This window comes from Chelmon rostratus, chromosome 22 (genome assembly GCF_017976325.1).
Source record: "Chelmon rostratus isolate fCheRos1 chromosome 22, fCheRos1.pri, whole genome shotgun sequence".
NCBI classification, from domain to species: Eukaryota; Metazoa; Chordata; class Actinopteri; order Chaetodontiformes; family Chaetodontidae; genus Chelmon; species Chelmon rostratus.
This window is the reverse complement of record NC_055679.1, coordinates 12,139,686-12,165,529: the sequence shown is the minus strand read 5'-3', so window position 1 is coordinate 12,165,529 and position 25,844 is coordinate 12,139,686. Positions and strand designations below refer to the sequence as shown.

Below are 25,844 nucleotides of genomic sequence, written 5' to 3'. Positions count from 1 at the left end.
AATCCTCCTGAACGAGTGTGAAAAGATTAGAAAAGAGAGCAAGGGCTGGTAGAGCAAAGCAGTACGCGCATGTACGTGTGAGTAAGACTTTAGACAGGACGTCGATGCTGCATTTTAATAGCCTCGGTGCAGACACCTCTTTGAGGTCGACAACAGATGTTATTGTTGAAGGAAAACTGTAGTCGTCACAGGTAATTATGAAGCTGCCGCCTGACTAAATGAAGGTGAGGGTTCAACCACAAATTATTTCTGCCATTTTCAGTTCTGCCAACGTGGGCAGTTGCATGTTTGAAGCAGGTCATGCACAAGGTAGCTCAGTGGGCAACTACAAACACCGGTCTTGTCGGAAAATGATCTCAACAATGACTTTTTTGATCAATAAATGCTGTAGCTGGGACGTTTTTGCAGAGAGTTTTGATCCTGTGCTGTAGTTCGTTCCCTCTTACTGGCAATGTGGCCGTTTTGCTGCCTAATAAACTGCCTAGTGGATCAACATCATAAAAGACTGTGTAATTGCAGGACTTAAATGGATCATAAATGCCTGAGTAATGGGCGCCATTTTCCATGTTGCAGTAGAGAGTGTATGGACAGTGACTACAGCACTACTTTATCAGAGAAAGCAATAATCAACTTTTTCTGTTTGCTCATCATTAGTAAACAATAAAAAATGGAGGGATATGTAGACAACAAGGCTATCCTAATAACAGCCTGCTTCTTTGGCTTGATACATCATACCAATCTTCTAGCTTGCAATGGCGCACCATGTGTACGAACAGAAAAAATAATCACACCACTAAATCACCACAACGTTCTTTTAACGCTGGTTGTGCTTCCATCGCTTAATTAGTGACTGGATGTGATTAGAGGCATATGTGTCTTGGCAGGTAATAATTATAATTCTGAATGGGTTCACACACTTTAAATTTCAGCACAGCAAAGTCTTCAAAAAAAAAACACGATTTCAAAATGCCAATAGGAATGTGGAAAATCAAAAATACAAGGCTCAGCTAAGTCACCTGAGAAACCTCCAAAATACTTTTTAAAAACTTCTTTAACGACGTACTCAATTTCACCTCTAACTCTTGCTCTTTCTGTTTGTCTTGGTCTGTGTGTGCTGCTCAGGAGGGGAGTTAATGAGAGTGTGAAATTAGTGCAGAATGGTGGCGTCTTTCGTTTTCACCACAGGCAACAGCGGTGGGAGGCAGAGCCCTTCTGTCCTTTTCCTGTCATCGAGCTTTCTATCCGCTCCTCATTCCTTTCATCGCTCGCTCCATTGTCCTTCCCTCTCTGCTTCCCCCGAGCAATCTCTGTCAATCTCCAACCTTCTGACTCCTTTCTCTCCCTTTGCACTCTCTCGCTCTGCCACGGACACAGTGGAACCAAACTCGAGCAGAATTCAACTAACTGCACATCAACATGAGTACTTTTTAATTAGGCAATGCTGTGAGTGCATACGAAAAGCTCTGTACTCAATCGCCTGTTAAACAGCTGTGATCAATCTAGTACACCTACCAGTCTGGTATTCGCCGAAGACCAGCAGGACAATTTGAAGCTTTCTTTATGTTTTGGCACACCACAGCACAGACAAATGATGATATGCACTTACATACATATACAAAAGGGCTTTGAGTCCTGTTGGTTATGATAACGTATGACAAACTAATAAACTCAGATATGGCAGCAACTCTGCAGGACTTCAGGCTTTAATTGCACACACAAAAACACACATTGCCACACATGCACGGACACTGCAGACATCTACAGGTATGGCCATGCCTGGTCATGCTGGGGAGGGTGAACAGGGAGAGATTAGGGGCACGCTGAAGCTTTTCAAAATGCCAACCTCGTCCGGAGCAAGGGGTGTAAATACCACCCAAATGTCAGCAGGAGACCCCACAAGTCAAACTAAATTGGCTGCTACATGCACAAACACTCCCCTATGTCTGCCCTGTATTGTGTGCGCCTCTTTAAAGACATACATTCTCAACTCTGACACATCAGGTTGGATTGCAATGCTTGTGAGGGCAGAGCCAGCTTTATTCATGCACTTACTGCAAGGCCTAGCACTGCTGAGCCTAAAACAGACGTGAAGCAAAGTTTCAGTTGTCTTTAGCCCTCAGAATAGAAACTCAAGTATATTTGCTGGGGGAGACAAACAGAATAAAAGACAATCACACAAACAATCAGGACACAACCCATACTTGTTGTTTGCATTTGCTTTTGGGCATATGCCCTGGGCAATATGCCAGAAAGGCAAACACTACGATAAGTAGTTTGCATTAAAAGAGCCCACTCCACACCAACCGCCTTATCATTATCAAACATCTATTTTCTGTCATTTAGCCAGGGCTCGATTGTAGGGGCAGCAGACTAACCATGGTAGCCCAGATGTCATCCTCCCAAGCCGCCTCCTCCAGCTCTTCCTGGGCAAGCCCGAGGCTTTCCAAGACCAGGTGGGATATAAAATCCCTGCAACATATTCTGGATCAGACATGCAGATATGCAATTCTGCTCACTCTTCACTCTTTGGCTGCTTCTGTCCAAAACAGAATAGGTAACAAACCACAAACTCGATGCTCTCACGAGGGTTACACGTGAACTTCATTGCTCGATAGAATGGCACTGTCACCCAATATTAGAACCTCTGACAAGGGCGTGTGAACTACAATGATGTCCTTGTGACTGCATGGCTTCAACAACCTAAACTGCAGTTTACATCCATGTCTGTCTGACATATAATATATGTAGTAAAAACTTTGAAGGAATTTAATAAAAGGTATGAAGTGTAGTTTTAGATGGAATGGAAGTTATCACTATGTTGACATGTCTGATTCCAGTGAATAATTTCCAGCATGAAAAGTGCTGTCTTCACTTAGAGATTTCTTTTACAGAGGAGTCAAGAGGACTGATAGAGAGCTCCATCACATGGTGCAACGATGATCACCTGAAGCTCAGTATCAGCAAACCAGTGAGCTGCTGGTGGACTACAGTGTTTTAAATATGGATGTTGCTGCAAAGAAGCTACACATTCTAAAATGTGGATGCACTTTCTTATGTATTATTTTTACTAATGTATTACTCACTTGAACCTACAAGAATATTTGATTAAAAATGTGCATTGTTTCTGACATTAGCTCAGACACTGGTCAATGCCGATTATCTCAAAATGCCAGATATAGGCCCGATTAATCGGTCTGCCACTCCTTTACATGTCTTAGTCTGGCTCTCTCTGGGTTACTTGGCCTCACTGAACATTACATACGTTCTTAATTACAAGCCAATCAGATGCAACATCATCTGAGCGGGGCTTAATATGACGTAAGATGAAATGGTAAAACCCACTGGGAAATTAGATTAATGCGCCAGCAGAAAGTGATAGTCAGTGAGGCGAAAGATAAAATGTAATCACACAAGTAGAATAGAATAAGAAGCTTAGCCTTACTTTCAGAGCTGAATAAATTCCAAATAGTCTGAAAAAGTTGTAGAAATTATTACAGAAGCTCTTTAAGCGATCTGATTGGACATTATACAAGCTGTTGACACATTTTGATCAGATTCTCATATAACCCTCTCTGGAGCAGGCTAGCTGTGCAGCGGAGGTTACCATGGCGATCTATTCCAATTCAAAGTGAACCAGCTTTGTGATACCGGAAAACCTGAGTCAAACCCACAGACGGCTGGATACGGGCCTCAAGAAGGAATCCATCTTGCTCCAAAATCACGACATAATATTTGGCTGAAAAAGTACATGACTGAGTAGCCAATGGAATGAAACAGAAACAAAGGAACAAAATAAAGTACACTTGATTTTGGGAGAGAAAAAGACATATGCCTCACTGAGAACATTAAGACCATGTTGTCTCATACGCCCACACAAACCACTGATTTCCAGTGCTGCAACCCCCAACTGCTTTTGTCATTAGAGCTGCCATGAGTTGCATGGCTGGCTGCAGGAGGTGTTGCGATCCATCAGCGGCGTGCCAGAGCTTTACCATTAGAAAACCATCTGCAAGAAACAGCGCTCCATTGGCACTATAAGTCTAGAGTGGGCAGGGTGGAGGGAGGGAGGGAGTGAAGGAAGAGAGAGCCCTGTGTGCAAGGCAGTTTGGTGTGATTGATATGAACCATTACAGACAACATAGGAGAGGTTGGCAGAAAGCTAGTCACCGTTTTATTTTTGCTCATTTGTTCAGACAAAAGCTTGGCTGGACCCACAGTGAGCAGGGGTTGAACATCAGCGTGTTTGTGTGAGAGAGAAGGAAAGAGCACAAGAGGGAGGGACTGAGATGAAGACTCAAGGCCAAAGCATCGGTAAAGGGACATGAACACGCGGGCAAGCACCAGCAAAGAAAGACATTAAAGCGTGGACACATGCACAACGCGCACACATAGAAACATAGACAACCCTTACTCTCTGAAACCAGTAATTTGCTTTCAAAGAGCATCGGTCAATCAAACAAAAGGTAACCTGACAACTGACAATACAGCTTAGGTTAGTTGGGATGCGATGACGAGCAAAATGGATCTGAGAGATGAAGCTGATTTTCTGTGACTCTGTCTTGTTAAGTGTCAGTCCAACGTTCAAATTCTAAATCAACATTCAAATGTTGGCAGCTTTTTTTTTTCCTATGCATTCTGTTTGAACCTGGTACACTTGCAGATAAAGATAAGCCATATTATTATTACTAGAATTATATATCTGCAGATTTAAATTCTGGTGGTGGCTGGATGGGATTGTTTCTGATGGGTGTGATCCAGACTGTTGTAAAGTCAAAATGTATTGAACGCCTGCTGAGATGCATTTATGTTGATGACACAAGCTATAATCATAAAATAAAGTTGATTTAATACAAAGGAGACTGACTCATTTAATCTGATGAATCAAATTATTCAAATGCACGATTTTGTTTGAGGATTTTCAAGGGTGATGACATCATAAAATAGAAAATATGACAACAGGCATTCGAAGCCTTTATCTAAAACCTTGACAGAAGCCTTGAATGTACAGTCCTAGGGTACACATAATGTAATTCCACGTATACTTGAAGAAAACCATTGAAAAAAAATCTGAATTGACTTTTTTCAAGTAGGCCTCTCCTCGCTGACTGTGAAATTAAAGAAACTTTGTAGAGCCAAACAGCAAACAACCGCAAAGCAAGTTAGCTGCCTCATAATACAGTTACTGCCCAGATGGCCTCTGAGAAGCTGTAGCTCTCCACTAGCTGAGAACTCAAGATACTTTTACCGTCAAAACATCTGTTAACCCGCCAGCTTTCTACAAAATTAAGGGATGAATGATGAATGAAATGCTTATCCCACCTCTGTGTGTTAAAAACATGCTCAGTGATGTTAAAATTGCACAAATGTATGCCAAGCACCACAGTGTGGAAGTTGGAAACATCACTGTTTAATGGATCCTAGAAGGTAATGTATCACTGCATGGTGGCCAATTCAATTAAATTGCTTCACTATTAGATTTACCCGACTCGCCTGGGACCACAGTGCTGTATAGAAAAGTACCAGACATACAGAACATTACCACAAAGACAACCCTTCACAAAACTCAAATTTAATGGGAAATAAAAGCGAGGGTGGTAGTCGATCCCAATTCCTGGATGGTATCAACAAAACATTTTGAACTGAAAGTACAGTATATTACATCATGTTTGATTTACGACGTCGCACGAAACATTAAAATGGCTGAAATCGATAGATAGTCACTAAGAGGGTATGTAATATAATTAGTTTACATTTTACTGGTATTGAGTCATGTCCCAGCCTTCATGTGTCTTGACTGGCTTGGCCATCCCTCTCTGACAGACCTGTATGACACTATTGGTCCTTTCACACATGTACCTCGTAAAATTAATGGAATCTGCCCGGCCTGTTCCAGTAAAGACAGCAGGTTCTGTCACTCATTGGCTTTATTTTAATATGATCCAATAAAGTGGCATATTGAAGAGAGGTGAGCTGGTGTCAAATGCAGCCATAGCTGCAGTGTAAAGGTTTTGTCCACACAATATACCAAAATCAAACTTTAGTGATAATATGACTACATCTAGGGTGGTCTGATTGCCGTACCCGGGATGCATATGTGCGTTTTATGCGGTCAATCAGGTCCCAGTGGGGTCCCGTTCTATTACCACAGATCCCTTGGATCTACTTCTTGGAATGGATCCTAGAAGACCCAGTTGGTTTGACAAGTTATAAATTTGCTGTAATAGCAATCAGCTGTGAAATAGGTGCTGATATAGTCCATGTTTGCTGGCTTCAGGTCCAACAAACAATAGACGGGTCCGGTTTGGTTCCCGGTAGTAAATTGCAGTGTCTTTCTGGACACATGAAGACCTCTCGCCTACAGAAAAATACTGCTTAATTTACAATAAAAGCTTGAAGTTATGATTTGCTTATCATTTAATTTATTCTATCTTTACCTGCGACTCCGGTCTACTTCAGCACTTTCTCACAGTGCAAGCCGTGCCTCATTTCACATGAGCGACTGTGTGTGGACTCCTTGCTGCTTTGTGTTGCTGATCACATTCCCGATAAACTAAAAACACGTCTTGAAACCACATTCAAATAAATTTCTGGCTGGATGTTGGGTGTACCTGAGAAGAGGCTGGAAGATCACAGTGATGTTCCTCGCTCCCGGTTTACACACAAACTTCATTTCTCCCCCTTCAATGAGGTTGTCATCAGCACCACCTGGAACACAGGAGACGAGACTCAATCAAACATGTCAAAATAAACGTCCAGACACAGCATTGTTGTTGCAGGGGTGCTTTAACTGCACAGTATGTAAAATGGATATGTGCAAATCATATTTAAGATGACATTTAGAAGATTCAGGTGGTCCCACCCAGACTCAAAACTCATCATCACCTGTGTCCTTTAACAAGACACCAAACCAAGAGTGCCTCTCTGTAGGTGGCTCAGAAATCTGATGTCCCTGGAAGGGGCATGGAACAATGATGCTCCCTCCACAAATTAATATTTTTGCTTAAAAAAATCTTAATTATTATGAAACATTATTAAATATTTAATCGGCACAGGAGCACACCTCCAGCCCTAATAAACACATCACTCAATCAGTGCAGCTCGCTGTCACAAATCTAAATGCATCCCACATGCTTATACTCATCCATGTGTCTGCGTCACTGCACGGGCGAACCCCACAGCTAACGGGGTTAATCAGAAAATCATTGCCATGTAACACGCCCAAAGAAGGACTGGGGGAGTAAAAGGGAGGGGGGAGATCATAGGGGAGAGAAAGAACACTGAACCTCATTACCTCCACTCATCCTGAAGTAATCAATATAACTGATGGAGGAGAGATTGCGGCTCATTGTCAATACAGCAAACTGCAAAGCAAAAGGATTGACCGTCCGTCTGCCTGTCTGGGCATATGTAAAGGTTTTGAATGAATGCTATGCATGAATGCACACGTTTATATATGTGTTTATACAGTGTTCGCAAGCAAATTGTGATGAAGAAGGAGAGCAGTGAGATATGGCATGGAGAAAATGTTATTCATTAGAATTTCTTGTTTTAGGTTTATGATTAAGTCCCATGGCACCCAGTAACAATACACCCATGAGAATGGAAAATCAGACAATGCAATAAATAACCTTCTAGACTCAAAACCAAAGGAGACTGATAAATTAACATTTGAGCTCTATGTGTGGGGGAAAATCCAGCTTCCAAGATTTTAAGGACTCTGTAAGAATCAATGCACTGACTACTCTTCTGCATTCCGGCCAGTTGAAATAAGGTGTGATGTGGTGTCAAGCGTACAGAGTGAGTGAAGTGGAAACACTAGACAGGAATCAAACAAGACGGTGATCCGAGCTACTTTGATAGGGTTTTGAGATGGGCAAAGGTGTGTGAGCACGCGTGTTCTGAACTGGTGAGATTTCACTTTGGCACAAAGCCTTGCTCTGCTGTTTTCTTCTGTTTCATTACCATGTCCAATACGGCCTTGCAAAGCTTGTGTGATAAAACACAAAAGACACTTCGCCATAGTGCGAAAGCCTGTTCCGCATTACCTGTGCAGCCTGCCTAGCCTTGCATTCAAATGCATATCAACCCATTGTTCCCTGTGCCCGGGCTCCATAATACATTTCTAATAGAACAAGTTTCATTTGAAAAGTATGGGAGACAACACTCTGCGTATTTTCATTAAAATGACAAGGGGAGCTTTCATTCCATCCAAAACTTTCACATCAGGGGTTTCTGATTCTGATCTGTTGCCATGAAATCTGCCTGCACGGTACGCCCACATTCGTGTTGCTAAGTGGAGACAGAGATGAGGTCCAATTCACTCAAACTCTCTCTTTCTCCATCTCTCCATCCATTCATCCTTCCTTTGGTGCCAATTCAATTAAGACTCAATTACAGGCTCCTAAACAAAGCTGCCGCCAACGCACTCTCTTGCTCACCCTCCCTCATATTCTCTCTCTCTCTCTCACTCAGTCTCTCTCTCTCTCATCATCATCAACGTGGAAGGAGCTGGCTAAACTTTTGTTTCCTTGCCATCGACTTGCAAACACTCAAGTTCCCATGAATAACATCAACATGTCACTGACTCCTGGGGAAGTCAGCGTTACTTGTCTGCTCCAAGAGCCACATCTAACCGGCAGCCACACACACACACAGACACACACGCAGACACCCACACACACACACCAAATTGACTACCATGTATGTATTCCCAATGACAGTGACCAATTTAATTTCATGCTCTAAACATCTGCATCCGTGTCAGACAAAGGAGCGAGGAAGAGACCTCATTGATCCATGGGGTCTGGGACCAGCTGCCAACAGGGCATAGCACTGATGAATATTAAATAGGCCTGCATTAATATGCATAGGATTCTTCAGAGTTGTCTAGACGTGACAGGGTGGCTCCGCTTCCAGGTCAGGATGCCACCAAACTGCTGCCAGCCCTCCCTCCACATAATGTGCAAAAATGCCATTTTGTTTGCGGGCCCTTGTGTGTTTGCTTGTGTGCTTGAGTATACTATTCGTCAGTGTTGTTTGGACGAGTGTCTGCGAATTTGTGTCCCTCGGTGTGTGGTCTGATCCAGGATTAGTGGGAGGGGTGTGCGGAGGTGTGGTGCTCAGTGGGACGGCAACTGAAAGCTGGAGAGGAAGAAGTGACACATTCTAATGTGGCCAAATCTGCCTGAAATCCCCCTTGAGGACCACTACTCCATCTGCAACACACAAACCTGAGCAGACAACACACAACTTCTACCCATACAAAAAAAAAAAAATCCATGGATTAAAGTGATGCAAACAGATATGGATATGGCATGGCTTTAAACACACAACAAGCAAATACACACACACACACTTGTGAAAGTACCATCACAGATCAACCTAAACTACACAGATACCATATGCTCACCCACACACACACACACACAGTGACACCCATCCAGCCCCCTGTGGTGCCTTAGCATGCGCTCTCCAGCCCACATGTAATCAAGTCAGGCAGTGACTTAGTGAAATTGCATTAGCTCCACTTTCCTGGGTTTGATGAGAAACAGGTTTGATCCTGTGATGAATTCTGGCCTTGCCCAGATTTAGGCAGGGGAAGAATGAACGTGTGATGCCTTCTTTAACACACTCCAGCCTCTCCCGGGACCAGTGTGTCTCTGTGTGTATCTGCAAGTGTGTTAGAGGGGGCGAGATGAGGAAATCCAGACAGACGGGCTAAGGAACAGTCATAATCCCTAATTTACAACTGGTCTGAATCTGTTCTGTGTCCACAATCTAAGTTTGTGCGCCTGTAGAGGAAAAAAAGGACAGTGGCAAACACACGCATTAGTCCAGCTACTCATAATTCTGTACATGTACATGTACTACCACAAATACAGCAATAGATGATAATAATATGTAGGTTTAATGTGCAAATATTGTAAAAGCATGTTCAACTTTTTCTTAATTTAGTGAACTTATATTTTCTTCTATAAAACACTGATGATATATCTTAAGTTTGCTTGCCATTATCCTCTCCCCATGAAATTTAGCCATTACAAAATTCTCTCATTGAGATATACTGCTTGAGTTTTCATGTATCAATCAATAATTTGTTTCCACCATGTGATTTTGAATATGTTGGTAAAGTTTATTACATATTGCTACTTAGACAATGTTGTAATAATAAGGACAATGTTAAATTTGCCGATATAAATCATCATTAGATGCGAAATACAAGTAAGTATACATGAGTATAAACTGAACGAGCCACTCATGCAAACTGACCACAGCTGTGAGCTCTCATTTATAGCCAGTGTGCCAAGCTGGGTTTGTGTTTGTGTCAACTCAAGAGGATCAAAGATACCTGTGATCGCTCGGGATAGATCCTGATCGGGACTGGCGGGAGGGCGACTGGATGATTGGTGTAACTGACTCATAATCATGTCCCTCACGCACTCACACATGCTCAAACAATGCAGGCCGGCCAAAACAGCACCGGCAAAATTTGGCATCAAAATACAAACACACTCAAACAAGCATGTTTGGAGGGAATCTTTCGAGTGCGCGCGTAACACTATCCAAGCTGAAGTTTGACTGGTGGGATTCAACGATATCTGCACCTCTCCACAGTATGTACAGTAAGAGTTGGCTTGTAACAGTAGAGTGAGGCGGTGCTCTGCATTTGATTGAGGCCCCTACTAGGACCCGTTAGCCAGCACTGCACATTTAAAGCTAAATTGTGTAAATAGAAAGCGCCATATAGTATAATCCAATTTTCAACCTCAATGGCCTCATTCGTCTGTAGCTGCTACGATATGAAAATGACTGATCAATTCAATTTGCTTGTAAAAGAATCAGACTGGCAGTCGACTACATATCCACAGAGTTGAAACCTGCTGATCTAATAAGAACGATTTCCGTGTCAATAATGTATGACTCTCTGGTCAATTCCAGGCAACCCATTCCACTCAGACTGTCTTCATGTCTGATTGGGTCTTAATGAGAGCCTTCTATTATTAAAATTAATTTGATGGGATGATATCTGCTGCTCCACCTTTCAGGAGACCAAATCCACCCCTCAGCTGAGAATAAACGGTATAAATAAGTGATAGCATAAATAAATTCAGGTGTAAATTGAGGTGGATTAATTATTAAAAGTGTCATTGTGGCACACAATGTGTCTCCGTGGTCCTGAGTTTAATGAATGCACATCTGTCAGTGGTATGACAACAATGCACTCACTCCTGCAGCAGAATGAATATTAATTGTGCAGAATGTCTATTTTGAGACATGAGGAGGAGCCATCCTAAATAAGGGACAGTTTGGACGGACAAAACCCTTCGAACAGCTGGAAATGCATGTTGTTTGTCTTTCAAACTTCAGCAAAGACAGTGCAGTTTCAAACTGTTGGCAAATTGTGCCAATGTTAAAAAATTGTGGCATTTTCCAACATTGCCACAACCTAGATTGTGAACTTAAGATTTCACAACAGTTCACAACAGCCATGCAAGCTATATGCTAAATGCTAACGTGCTGAAGTAGTGACAAAATTTGACCTGCTGGTGGCACTAGAAGAAAAGTCAGAGGGACACCAAAGTCAGAAGAATTCATGACAGCTCATCTGATCGCTTTTGAGTTGTTTCAGTCTGGAACAAAGAAGCTGACAAACAAACCGACTGACCGACAGCTGAATCGATGAAACATGACCATCCTGAGAGCCATGCTGCGATCATGGATTAATACGACATTTCACACAGTAAACAAACACAAAAAAATCAAAATTTTATGCGGCTAAGACATCATATTTACCGTGAAAGAAGCGAACGAGTATCTCAGCTGTCCATTGGTGTGAATGTGTTTGCCGGTCTGTATGTCAGCTCTGTGTTAGGGGCTCAGTCACACCAGCATTACAACTGCAAAGTCAATTCATTTCTATGGAAAACCTGCAATCAGTTCAACTTCAGTGAACACTGAGATGAATATTTGTGCTGTTAACCAACTGAAAACCATCTTGACAGTGCTGACCTTTGTGGGAAAGTAAACAACCAGAGAGCTCTAGTCGTCACTATATCGCCAAACTTTGAACACCTCAGAGGAAGCACAAATAAATTTCACTTTGCCATCCTTTAAAGAGATAAATCATGGCAATAACATGGTCTCTGGTCATAGAGGGTTTAAAAACACTCTCGAAACACTCTTGAATCTGTCAACCATGATTTGATTGAGTGTAAAAACGAATCGGTAGGAAAACCACGTGTTGTCACATCATTGATTGGACCCAGCAGGGAATGAAGACAGCACACTGCACACGTTCTTCTATAGCGGAGGAAGAACCTGTTGCATGCTGGGAAAGCAAGAGGTGTGTGTTGTTTATCTGTCTGGCTACCAGCGATGCTGCTACGGTACAGGTGCCAAGGTCTCTACAGCCCCACGTGTCCTTCTTCCATCCCTCCTTCCCTCCCTCCCTTCATTTGCTCATCCCTCCATCTTCTCCAATCAGCAGGCCTGAGATTAAAAGTAAACACAGAGGTGACAGTCAAAGCCGCGAATGATGACAAGACCAATGCTGATTAAAATTAGCCACAGGTTGGGAAAATACACCAAGCTCTTTCTCTCTGATTAAATGTCTGCACTGTGTAAACTATTACAACCTTGTTCTCCTTCTGTTGTCCTCTGCATCAACCGTTTCTGGTCTTCCGGCCTCCATTTTCTCACTGCATTAAAAGCTGGAGCTTTTAACATTGAAGAAACCAGCAAGAGGAAGCTAAATTTTGCAAGTGTCCAAGTATGGGAAAAAAATCCCATTCCCACCCTTCATGCCTCCCTTCAAAGCCACTGGCTCAAAACTCATGAACGCGTACTACCTGACGAGTCCACAAGAGAGCGTCGGGGAGGTGACCGAAAAAAAACGACTGCGCGAGTCTGCTGTCGTGATGTAGAGAAAATTTCAACATGTATTTCCACTTTCCAGGACTTTGGTCTAAATGATGTCTTGATGAAAGTATCTCCAACATCTGGCCGTGCTCATGTTTAGTCTCAGTTGGTCTGATAAAGCAGTTTACATTTTAATTATGTGACAATATGCTTGCCTAAAGCTTGCGTGTGTCTGATGTTGGGCTATGAGCACTAGCTTCCTCGTTGCTCAGATATTTTAGTTTCCATCACTGCATGGAAGGAACAACTGAATGAGACATGCATGCAGGGTCTAATGGGGAAGCGCTTTGGTTACTGTTAAAGCTGTAATTTTGGTTGACATCCAGTTTTACTGCTGGGCTCCTACTGAGATATTCCAGCAGGTGTTGCTGGCTTGTTTTAGGATAATCATCTGTGATTCACATTTCGTCTAGAAGTGGAGAGCCACAATGGCTAAATGAACTGGAAAAAAACAGGGTGCAATGTGCAGTGCACTAACATTAATACTGTCAAGATTCAGTAAAATGCTCAGTTTCACTAGGTCCATAAATGTCTGACCTAACGACGAGTCAAACGCTGGCAACTCTAATATCAGCCTTTAAATAACCGCCTCCAAAGTCTTTTCCATTATCATGCTCCTATCCTTCAGTTTCCTAACCAGGGGCTTGGTGAAGTACAAGACAGTAAAACACTGATATTATTATTACAAGCCACAGTGCATTTTCCGCACTGTCTCCATGCTCCACTCTAATTTCAGCACTAGAGCTACTGTAATTCAATCACAGCAGATGAGAATCCAACACTGCATTTATGTGTGTGTGCGTGTGTGCATGTATGTGTGTGTGTGTGTCTGTCTTGAGAAAGAAGGGGAGGGGAATCAAATCTCTAATGTTTTAACCGATCAACCTCGCTGAAATCTATGTTGGAGCAAATTGAACATGATGAGCCCAAGCTAACACGTACAAAATAACTACTGAGAACTACAGTAGGCCATCTGCAGCGGTGTGTGTATGTGTGCCTTGTTTTCCACAATATGCAGAGCTGCTCCATATTTGCTTTCATGCTGAACACAAATAAAGGCTTTTCACAGTAATAGCCTGTCAGGTAACAGAGGTACCTCGCATTTTATCTACAAACCCAGTTATGTCGCCGCTGGAACAAAGCGATTCATAAAGGTCTGGCACCTGAGCAAGAGGGGAAACATGTCATTTTCTGGTGACATTCTTGCAGCGTGCACAAGCACAGACTCAGTTACAACATGTCATTCAATTACAGCATGTCGTACATGTCATAATTGGCATACATACTTTATGTAGCGTACACACACACCCACGTTTGGGCAGAATAAAAGCCCTCATCAGTCATTGATATGACATGTGCCTTTGCTACATCACTCAGCATTATGGGTAATAATTCTACTCGGAATAATGGCCATTTGAAGGAGACTTTTAAAAAATAGAAATGGTGAACTAGACGATATTCCATATATAGACAAAAATACTAACCTGTTAATCCCTCTTTGCTGTAGAATAAGTCGATAAAAAGCGAGTATTGTCTTGGAGTTTAATAAAAGATGCCTGCACTTTGTGGAGAACATATTTCCCTAATTTTCCTTCTGAAGTTTCTCAGAAACTTAGAACATAATTGTGGCTTATTAGTGGATATAATATTACCTCCTTTATAATCTGTGGCTATTGGATTCAATCTGTTGCACGATGAGCAGCTAAAAATGTAAACAAGTTTTGGAAGACAGACATTAGGGTTTATTGAAGGTAGGAAATCATTTTTATTTTACAGCACAGAAGACATAATTTAGAATGATTTAGAATGAGTTCAGAATGGCCTGAGGACTTACAGTTTATAATGCAGTTTAAAAAGAAATCCATCTCCATAGTCAAGTGTTATTTTTACTTATACACAAGAACTAAGCATCCTGGGGGTAAAAAAAAAAGCGCTGATACATATTTCATGAAGTCTTTGAGAACCATGAAATTATAAATATTGAGTTAATTTAAATTGTTTGACTGATATTTACTTATGGTGGGTCCACATGGAGCAACAAAATGTCACTTACTTTCAAGTGATTTGATTTGGTTATGATCTGTTAATGAGCCTTCTGTGTTGAGACACCCACGCATGAACACTCAAACTCAAATCTATTAAAATGTCAATCTTCTTGTAGCAAAGAGCAAGGGAAAGTTAACACCAGAAAAGAAAGATGAGCGTGAAACATCAAAACTTGACAGAGCATCAGTGCCCGGGGAAGAAGGCAAAGAGTGGAGAGAAGGGAAAAAAAATGAGAGGCATCAATCGCAGTTAAGCAGTTGTCTTCGGCATTCCAGCGCTGCGATCCTGTAATAATTATTGACTTTTTGACCGACAGAGCTCCATCTAAGGTTCCGTTTGTGTATATGATAAATCATAATTGCAAGTTCAGCGGAAGTCAGGTATTGATCACTCTACAAGATGAGTGAACAACTGTTACCCTTGAACTCTGACGACAAATGAGGAGCGTAAATGATTGGAAACAGAATAATTAAAAAGGCAAATCAGTGATTTACAATAAAAATAGAGAGAGGGGAAGTCGTCTGAAGTGGTCGCGGGGGCCAGTCAATGAGGGTGACGTGGTCTTTGCTTTTCTGCTCTTCTGAAAAAATGGCTCTCCCTCAACATAAGATATTCCACCCCCAGCAATCACACCCAGTTTGGCCAAATTGTGTAACATCACACATCAACTGGCGGGAACATGCTGCTTTGCTACTTTACGTTACGAGCACACACATTCTGTAAACACGTTGGTTATCAACATCTGCTATCCCACCCACCTGATATCCCACCCACCATCTCCTCCACCCGTGTCTCCCACAAGACATTTTCCATTTGCACCTCTTCTCCCTCCCCCGTTGGGGTGTACAAATCAGGTTGACAAGGAACACCACTTCTGGTTGCCACAGCCCCCACACCCCCCCCCCCCCCCCCCCCCCCCCCCCCCCCCCCCCCCCCCCCCCCCCCCCCCCCCCCCCCCCCCCCCCCCCCCCACCCCATGGGAACATGATGCTATTATACATAAACAAGAAGCCTCTAATACAGCGTCAGCTTTTCTTTTTCCACCTCAGACCGAGCATCAGGTATAAAGGGGTGCGCGGAGAGAAAGAGAGAGTTGTTTGTGACTAGATTGGACTCAGCCAGACTGTTCTTTTTGTTTGCAGGACGCCCTGTGAACAAGCCTATTTGAATATCAAAAGGAAAGCAGGGAATGTGTGAAATAGATTTGGAAGCGAGTTGATAATGAATACATCTTAAGAGTGGAGGCAGGTCAGAGTTGGGAATGGAGGTATATGCATGTGGCCTGCAGAGAAAGGGGGACATCTGAAGTGTGTGTGGTTGTTTACATGCATATCCGGGGCAAGCGTGTGGTGATAGGCAGGATTTGTGTACGGCTGTCGCATTCGGGGGGGGGTCTCACTTCAAACGTGCCCTGGGGCAAGGCAATATCGCAAGAAACACAATGAACGACGGTGACACAAAGAGAAGTACAATTTTTTTTTTTTTAAAGGGCTGTAAATGCTTTACTGACTCGGCGTGGTGCAAGACTGCAGTAGTTATTGGGATATATTCACACTTCACCTCCCAGATGACCACTGGGGCACTCCGAGTCACCCGCTGCCTCCACACGCGATAGAGGGGCAATAAAAGAGCAGAGGGCGAGGATGTTAAAGTCGAGCGGCTGGGAGACATGCAGAGGAATATGGGGGCATGATAACACATCTATAGCTGGAAAATTGTTATTTTCATAATTTATTCATAGGGAATGTGATTGAATCTGGAGGCTCTGTGATTCTGAAGTAGCGGTTTGCAGAGGATACAAAACACACCCGCTAACACTACATACACATTTCGAAAGACAGCTGAGGATCTGCTTTATATATATGAACACCATATACACGTTCTAGCTGGCAGCCTCACTACATACATTTGGAAGACATACTCCAGATGTGGCTACATATGGAGCTGTAATAGAGTCTTTAGATGAAGCATTGGATTAATTGAAGCGTACCAGACGTGTTTCAGTGGAGAAGGCAAGCAATTAAGTCCCTCCCCCCTGTGTGTTTGCATGTGTGTGCGCGAGGCATGTGAATATGCGCCCGTGTGCATGTGTGTAATGATATATGGCGGCTCCTTACAACACTCAGGAGACATAAATTACAGATATTACAGATTAATTTCAAACCCATTAGAGATATGTGACCGCGGAGAGCTTGCAAAATCATTACATGTTCAATTCAAACACAGCTGCTCTGATTCTTATTTAAATATCTGAGAACTTGGACAAAGATATGTGACATACTGCAACCTCTCTGATATAAAAATATGTTTAACGTCGGTATGAACAACCCTGATTCCAAGAAAGGGGAAACGCTGTATAAAACCAAAAAAAAAAGAAGGCCTAACTTGCTAATCCTTTTTGACATACTGTATACTCAAAACAGCACAAAGGCAATTTATTTACTGCCTGACCTCATCATCTTCAAAAAGTTTTGTAAATAGCTGCTTATTCTGAATTTGATGCAGCAACACATCTCAAAAGTGTTGGAACAGGAGCAGCAAAAGACTGGGAAAGTTGTGGAACGCTCCAAAAACACCTGTTTGGAACACTCCACAGGTAAACAGGATGATTGGTAACAGGTGATAGTGTCATGATTGGGTATGAAAGGAGGATCCTGGAAAGGCTCAGTCGTTCAGAAGCGAGGATGGAGCGAGATTCGCTTCGTGAACACGATTGTATAAAGAATGTTACTACATGGACTCAGAAATGCTTTGTAAAACCACCAGCGAACACATTTTGCTTGCAAATGATCGCATTCTGTTTTTATTTACATCTTACACAGCATCGCAACTTTCTTAGAATCAGGGTTGTAGTAGCTTTAACAAAAGTCCTGAAAGTAGCAAATACAGTGAAGGCTTCTCCAAAAACTACAGGAACATCTGCGGCTCTGACTTTGTAATCTATTTAGCGCATGACCGTTTTCTTCCTTTGTTAACAGTGCATAGCTGGATTTAAAATGAACAATCAAAGTCCTATTTCCAAGGCTGCATTGGTGAGCATCTGAGTTAATAACTATATTGACTTGAAGCAGACCGTTGAGAAAAAAAGAGTTTAGGAAACTCCAAGTAGAGAGACTAAGAGACACACATGACTAAGCTTTAAGTGTTGAGTAATCCCGCAGCCAGAGGAACTCATCAACTCAATCTCTCATTCTAACTCTTTTCCTCTCCCTCCGTCCCTACAGTAAGTTTAATTTGAGGAGAGAGAAAAAGTCCCTTTCCACACCGTCTCAATACATATTTTTCTAATTTCTTCCTTCAGAAATCTCTTAATGGCTTCTTCGCTGGACCCTGATGAAAACAATGACTTTTAACCTTCCTCTCCCTCCCTCCTTCCCTCCATCCATCTTTCCCCTCCCTCCATCACCGCCGACTTATTTCACTTTCTAAATGATTTCTTACTCCTTCAATCTCTTTGCAGCCATTCAGGCCCCGGCCTAGGCTTGTGGCCGGCGCTACGCATTGTGACAGGTGAAATGAAAGCCCAGAGAAATCTCATCTTCTTATAAACGCTCCGAGGCATTCAGCCAGTCAAAAAAATATTTTTTCCTCTTTCTTTCTGAGGTGCCGACAGATGGAAGAAAAAAAAAAGGAGAAAAAAAAGTGAGCCGTTATTTGAAGACCATTTGGGGTTTTCCTTTATCCACAGTTAATCAATGCTGTTCTTTTTGTGGCAGCGAGAGCTAAGCCAGTACATTTTGCATACATTTACAGACTATCTACTGTATGAGTGCAATTTCTCTTTGACTCCAGTCTGCAGTGAAATGTCTTCTAGAACTGTCAAGGCTTATTTTTGAGTTGAATACCGAAAGAAACTTAATTAATATTTAAAAAGTTGACCCTCAATACTCATAATTAGTTATGCAGATATTGTCAAAAGGCTCAGTTTTGCATGTGTTGAGGAGAAGTCTCTGCAGATTAAAAGCACTTCACTGTTATTGTCTCGCTCCATCTGCTACCTTTTCTATTTTATCCAAACAATGTCAATGAAGAGCTCGGCGTGAAAAAAAGGAACGGTAGCAGACAAACAGCGCTGTCAGGCACTGCTGATTGAAACCTCAAGGTCACAGGCAGAGAAGCAGAGAGCCAGGGAGAGAGAGGGAAACAGAAGAAGTATAGGAGCAGTAGAACAGCTTAGACTCTCCAGGGTCTGGCTGTGCAGCTCACTCACTGTGCTGTTTTGTGTGTGTGTGTGTGTGTGTGTGTGTGTGTGTGTGTGAGTGAGAGGTTTTCAAGGCCTCTCCCTGTAGGCGGATTCTGCAAAGTCACCCTGCTCTCTGCCTCTCGTCAATCTCTTTCTCTACCGCTGTCTCCCTCTCCACACTCTTGTCTGCCTTTTTCCTCAGTGTAACTTCTCGACCCGCGACATGCCCTTCCTATCTCCACGGCACCTTTTGTTTTTACTGCTCCCTCGTGCTCTCATTCCGCCTCTCCACCTCCCCAAATCCCTCCGCCGCTCGGTGGCTGGATCCCTCCACACCCCAGCCTCCACCTTCTCTCTCGCACCTGTTTCTCTTCACAGCCTCTCTACTCTGATGTCTATCTGCACTTACCCATCATTTCTGTCTGTTCAATGAGCTTGTAGGTCTCTTTTATTTCTACTCCGATCTCCTTTGTCTTCTTACTCAACCTGTACACCTTTAACCTCCCTCCCTTCCCTCTTTTCAGCCTTTCACCTCACCTCAACCTCTGTGTTCCTGCTGCTCTTTTCTTTCCTGCACACACTGTCACATCTGCTCAAATTATATTTCTTTCTGTCATATTAATACTTTTCACACCTTCTGCTCAGTCATCTCACTTTTCCCTTCCTCCTTCTCACTCCCCTTCCACCCATCTTCACCTCACGTCTCTATTCCAGCTGTTCAGGAGTCTTCTGCACCCCCGCTGTCTTTTCCTCCACTCAGAAACGGGCAGTATATCAATTAAACGTGTTGAAAATACGTATTGTAATACGTACTTTGATGGTCAGAAAAAATAGATTTGCAACAAAATACTTTAAGAGCTTGTATTTGTGCATTTAAAACTTAGTTGCAATTTCTCATGCCAGTGTTTCCTATTTCATTTTGATACATCTGATGAGCAAGTATTTGTACATTGTAACTTCGCTCTCCGTTCCTCGGTCCGTCCCTCTATCCCCCCTCCTCACCTTGTAATTCTCCGCTCTTGCTGTAGAGTTCCCGCCTCTGCTCTCTCAAGTAGGCACTCATGCTGATGGCATGGGAAGATGATTCAAACCTGCAAAGCACACAGAAGGATCAACAAGTAGGCAGAGGACACAACAGCACAACACTCAACACAACAGGAAACAAAAAAGGAAAAACAAAGAGCAATGGGCTTTGGCCTGAGATGTTTAACAGATCAATGTAGCCTTAAACATAGTTTTGTCTTTTGAGATATTTCAATTTAAGACTTCTCTTATACACACGGAAATGTATTCTTTTATTTTCATTATATTCGGACAAGCACAAGGCAGAGAGCAAAGTGTGTGACCCTTACTTGAAGAGCGACTGCTTGGCACGTTGCGGTTTTTTCTTCGCAAAAAAGGCAGCAAACTCACTGCCAGTGCTGGCGTAGGAGAGCTGAGCTGACGGCTCCGTGGCGCTGCGGCTGTTCTTCACGTCCAGGTACTCCATAAGCAGAACCTAAACAACACACAGGGCACGAGGTCAAAAGGTGTAAGAGGTACATCAGGAATATGTTAAACTGTAGAGGGCCGAGGTGCAGTAGGTCTAATGGACTCAGCTGCCCAATTTGTGAATGCTGACTCATTGTTTGTCTGCATAACACTAAATCGGTGCATGAAACACAGAGATGATCTGAAACAAAGAAAACAAGATCCATCTCTAAAATATCACAAAATCATCACTAGTAGTACGTCCAATAACAAAAGATGTGATATTTTAAAGTACAATCATAACCAACTGCAAAGCAAATCTAATGTTCATCCCTAATTTATCATAAATATGCTTCCTCTCAATATTACTACACCTTTGATAATGTAATATGGTAATATAAGCCTAATAATGACTTTAGAGCTCCCACTCACAGTCATATCCTGTTCCTCTGCTCTGTTCCCTTATCAGTTTATTCATGAGCGCCATTTTTATCCATAAGGCCTTCGTACAGTAGGTCTACTTCTAGAAAATACTTCTTTCTAAAAGAAACATACCCACATTTACAGACATTTACCATCAGATTATGCTCCATCTCTGCAGAAAACAAAGCAGAAAAGGTGAATCACTCTTGGTCAGGTTAAAAAATTGTTGAGTGGAGCTGCAAAAAACCAATAAGGTTCCCACACTGTGTTTGATTTCAGCTTTGTTGTATTGTGTATATTGGTTTTTACTGAATTATTCTTCTGTTTTCATATCCCGTTTAATGTAAAATTGCAATCAAAAAATACTTTGTTCAGCAAAGATGCATATCCAGCAGATAAGCACTGGACATCCATCGTGGTAGGTTTTGTATTTAGCTTGGTTTGTAGTATTACAATGTGTCACAATAAAAAAACAGAAAAAAACAAAAGAAAATCCAAACTTTCAGACAGAAAAAGGCCAGTGACACAACTGCGTGCCTAAATATTCTTGTCCTCCATTTCCCTCATCTGTCAGCATGATCTATGGTGAAATCCATCAATGTCTGATCATGCTTCATGAAAATCTTATCAACTTCTAACAATAGCTGAGGACAAGCACATTGAAACTCTGGCCAGACAGAGGAAGTTAACTTCCTCCACTCTATCATTCTATCAGCACATTCCCTCTGTTGCCTTCATTGGCTCTCATTTTTCAAAATCTCTGAGCGTTTCATCTCTCATTTCTCACATTTCTATTTTCTCTCCGTTGCTCGGTCTACCTCTGTTCATCGTCCCGTTTCTCTCTCTCGCCTTTCTTTTTTCCTCTCTGTGTGAATACATATGTTCTAAAATAGCCTCCCATATCTAATAGCTTCATAATTTAGCGGGGCCATTTAGCCCGTGTGTGTCTAATTCTGAGGCGCAGTGTGGGTCAGCCCGGAATGGGACAGGAGTAATGGCCAAGCAGATGGAGATCCATCCCGACCATAATGATGTAATTAATGCTGCGGAGAGCACCCCCCCGTCACGGATGGGAAAGCCTTCACATGCGAGCATCGATGTTAATTCAGGTGCACACACATGCATATGTATCGATGATTGCTTTCAGAGGTTTTGATGGATGACGTCAAAAAACAGGTCAAATTTCTTACAAACTAAAACGTGCACGGTTGTCCCTTAAAATGGTCCTGACATAAAGGTAAATGTTTAGTGTGATAGAACAAACGTTTGTGGAAATACACACATTAAACATGTGCACACAATCTTCCACCACACGTATAATTACTCTCTAACACACTTCCCCACATCACCGGCAGCACTGGAGGCCACATCACACACAGCCTCTCCAACTGGCAACACCAGGTCCACTTGCCACTTGCCACTAGCCTCATGCTGCAGCTAATCCTATCAGTGTATTAATTACTAATGATGAGCTGATGGAGCGAAACCCCCGCTTGATTGCAAGCTAACGCCCAAGTAGACTTAATGAAATGCCAGCAGTGGGCTGATGAAGGGGCTCCGACCCTACTTAAATTGCATTAGCCCAGAGACAGAGTGAACTTTGGAGGCAATTAACTGGACTGTTAGGACAGAGAGAAAGATAGAGGAAGAGAGGGATGGGAAGCGGAAAGTAACACAGAAGGAGCGAAAGGAGGAAGGAGAGATAAAGGTGGAAAGGAGTTGTGGAGAATAGAAAGAGCAAAGGATTATAGGTGGAGAATGAACATGGAATAGAATGCTAAAGAGCAAATGGGAATGGAAAGGGAGAAGAAAGACAAAGAGAGAACACGAGAGACCAAGTTCAATAACCAGCTGTCGCACATTTAAGAGAAGTTAAAAAACAGAGCTCTCTTATTAATTTTGACAAGGGCACATGCTTTTAGTACAGTTTCACCAACCAATCTCCAATCAGCAGCAAATCATGATGCAGAGATAATAACTCGCAAAAGTAAAGTTTTTGTTCACGTCACCTCAAAGTTACAAAGCTGCCTCGATAACAAGGGCTACATTGGTCCTTACAAAGTTACTCTGTCGCAAAGCCAGCAAACGACTGCAAATTAGTGTTTTTTGTCTTGTTTCAAGTGGATAGCATGACACTGACTAAATATATCTCATTGTGCAGTGTATAAACTAATTTTCTAGAATAAAAGAACAATTTCAAGAACTGAAGACTTCGTCCTTGTTTGTGAAGAAAGTGACGTAGTTTCTTTTCTTTTAATAATATATTATAACTACAAACACATCAGAGCAACAGCTTATCTAAGATAAGTCACTTTATTCCTGAAATATATTATCTTTACGTGTTGATATGAGCACTGCAGTGAGTCGTCTTCATCTCCATCTGTCCACGGCTCTACTCACATACATGTCAGGAGACTTCATAGGCAGAATACAATCTACCTATGTTACAAGCAAACTACAATCCCCAGAGTAAACTCCCCAGCATCTGATCAATACAAACAAGGCACAACCTAGTTGCATAGCATTGAATGTTCCAAATATAGCAGGGCATCATGCATGAAAAGCTCCACACCCATTTGCTGTAACCCTAAGAGCTGGAGGACGATATAATACATTAATCTCAGGAGGCTAGTAATCTGTTAAATGTTGCACCACAAAGAAAACTTGACAGTGTAGGTTGCGACAGCCTCTCTCCCACCAGTAGAGTTCAATGTACTGTAATAATGTGCTGTGACTGCATTTATATGGACACAACTTTGTGCCAAAGCCTTACCTCTTGTTGTAAAACGAACAAAATGTCAGATTAATTTAAAATAATCTCAGATATTTGAATGTTTGAACCGAAGTTATCCTGGATGATTGTGCTAGTCTGCTAATCAGTTACTCATACGACCTGGATGTAGTAGACTTGTCTCCACACAATGAATAAAACAATGTCCCCTTTCTTCCCTCCTCCTCCCTCTTACCCATGAGGTCAAGCAAATGAAATCTCATTAAAACCATTATTACTCAAGCAACAAAGAGGCCTGGGTCGTATTACTGTTATCTGTGTGTGACCCCCACGGCTCAACAGTGAGGAATACTCAGGTAGTGATAAAGAAGTATCGGGGGGTCTGTGGTCTGTGTTGCAAAGAATAAGAGCGACCAAAAGATGAACTTACACAGGGTGAAGGACAGCAATACATTGAGAAACAAAACTATAATTCGGAGACACTGGCGACATAAGAGGCAAAGAAAAAATTATGCACAGAGGAAGAGCGGCATCTATGGTCCAGACCTTTGAATCCACCCACTCCATCAAGTTCAGTTGACTGATTCTTCCGACTCTAGCCTTGTGACATTAAAGAGTGGTTTCTCGTCAAAAAAAGCTGATGATCTAATGAGTGCCCTGTGGGGACTAATGATTAGCCAATCAGCGCCATGGGCGGGACTGACGCTGTTGTGAAGCTGTTGGAAAGCGCTGTCAAGCTGTCCACTAAAACTTAGGAGGAAACTGTCAAACTATGCAGTGCTGATAAAATATGAGCCATTACTGCATTTCCTATTTCTCGCCTTAAATGTATTCAGAAGCAGATTTTAGTGTACTGTTTAGCTGTAATATGAGAAAGTTTGGGACGGGGACTCCATGCTGAAAACAGACAAGCCAAACCGAAGCGCCACCCGACTCGCCCACTCACCCACCAGGAGGAGCTTTCTGGTCCAGTGCATTTAGATACATTAGTCTTGGCTGAGGAAAAATCCAACACACAGGCAAACACATCAATGCAAAACTACACAGATCCACAAGTGACGACAATTCACTGGTCTACACCGTCATAGTACTGATAGCAGAGCCAGTTACGGCAGATGTTATTAGAGGACGGGAAATGAGAATTCATGGCAATGATCTCAACACCTTTAATGTTGGCAACAAGTAGTATCAGATGGAAACATGCCACTTTCTACATTTCCTTCTTTGTCTTAAATTCCCCTAACCCTAACCCAAAATCTGGCATTTAAACATCAAAGCATCCTGGTAGCAACTTCCTCAGTGTAGATGCATCTTGATAACTTAAGACAAAATAGAATCTGCATGCTACATTAGTCAATAGAACTTCAACCAAAGGTTACAGAGAGTTGATGGAGAAACGGGAGAGGAGAAAATGAAGTGCTTGAATTTCCCAAAAATCAATATTCACGGGTGAATCCGTGAAGCAGCGGATGAAAAAAAGGGTGGTATGTAAAGATGTGAGACGCCGAAAATGGCTCTTCACACCAGATACGAAGACTAAGCTCAAAAGTTCACATGAACTCGAGTGTGATTTTTGGGTGCTTATGTGCCGGCACACGTGCAAAACACACGTCGCTCTCAAGGGCTGCCCTGACGAAGACTCACTTCCATCACCACCACTGAATGTAATTCTGTCAGGCAAACAAACTTTCACAACTGAGCGGCTTGGGGTCTCGTCTTATTAAAAAAAAGGGAAAAGCTTCGTTTGAAATTCATTACTAGCACTCCAATTTATTTCCTCCAAATCAAATGTCCTGATGTCACCCTTTGTGCTTGCAGAAATTGTATACTCATCCTCCATCCTGTCCATTAGGGCCTAACACCTAATAAATCAGTGCAATTAAGAGAGCGCCACTCAAATCTTTGCAGGTGAGCACTCGTCACTGGATGAATTCTGTTGTCAGCTGGCTAAAATTAAAGAAATAAACACCACTTCATTTGCACTTTCCTTTGCTCCAACCTCTCCTGCTTATTTAGTCATGTTAAGAGCAGCCGAGAGAACAATCACAACAATTTGTTCCCTTCTCCAAGCTT

The 25,844-nt window shown here is 42.4% G+C and overlaps 1 protein-coding gene across 1 annotated transcript in view; it reads right to left on the bottom strand.

Moving 5' to 3' along the window:
* The window catches only part of exoc4 (exocyst complex component 4), a 113,548-nt gene that overhangs the window by 64,778 nt on the left and 22,926 nt on the right, over positions 1-25,844 (bottom strand). Inside the window, exons 9-11 of the mRNA XM_041963855.1 lie at positions 20,500-20,645; positions 20,150-20,238; positions 6,609-6,705 (exon numbers count right to left, since the gene is read on the bottom strand). Coding sequence (XP_041819789.1) covers positions 6,609-6,705; positions 20,150-20,238; positions 20,500-20,645 — 332 coding nt within the window. The remainder of the gene's footprint in view (positions 1-6,608; positions 6,706-20,149; positions 20,239-20,499; positions 20,646-25,844) is intronic.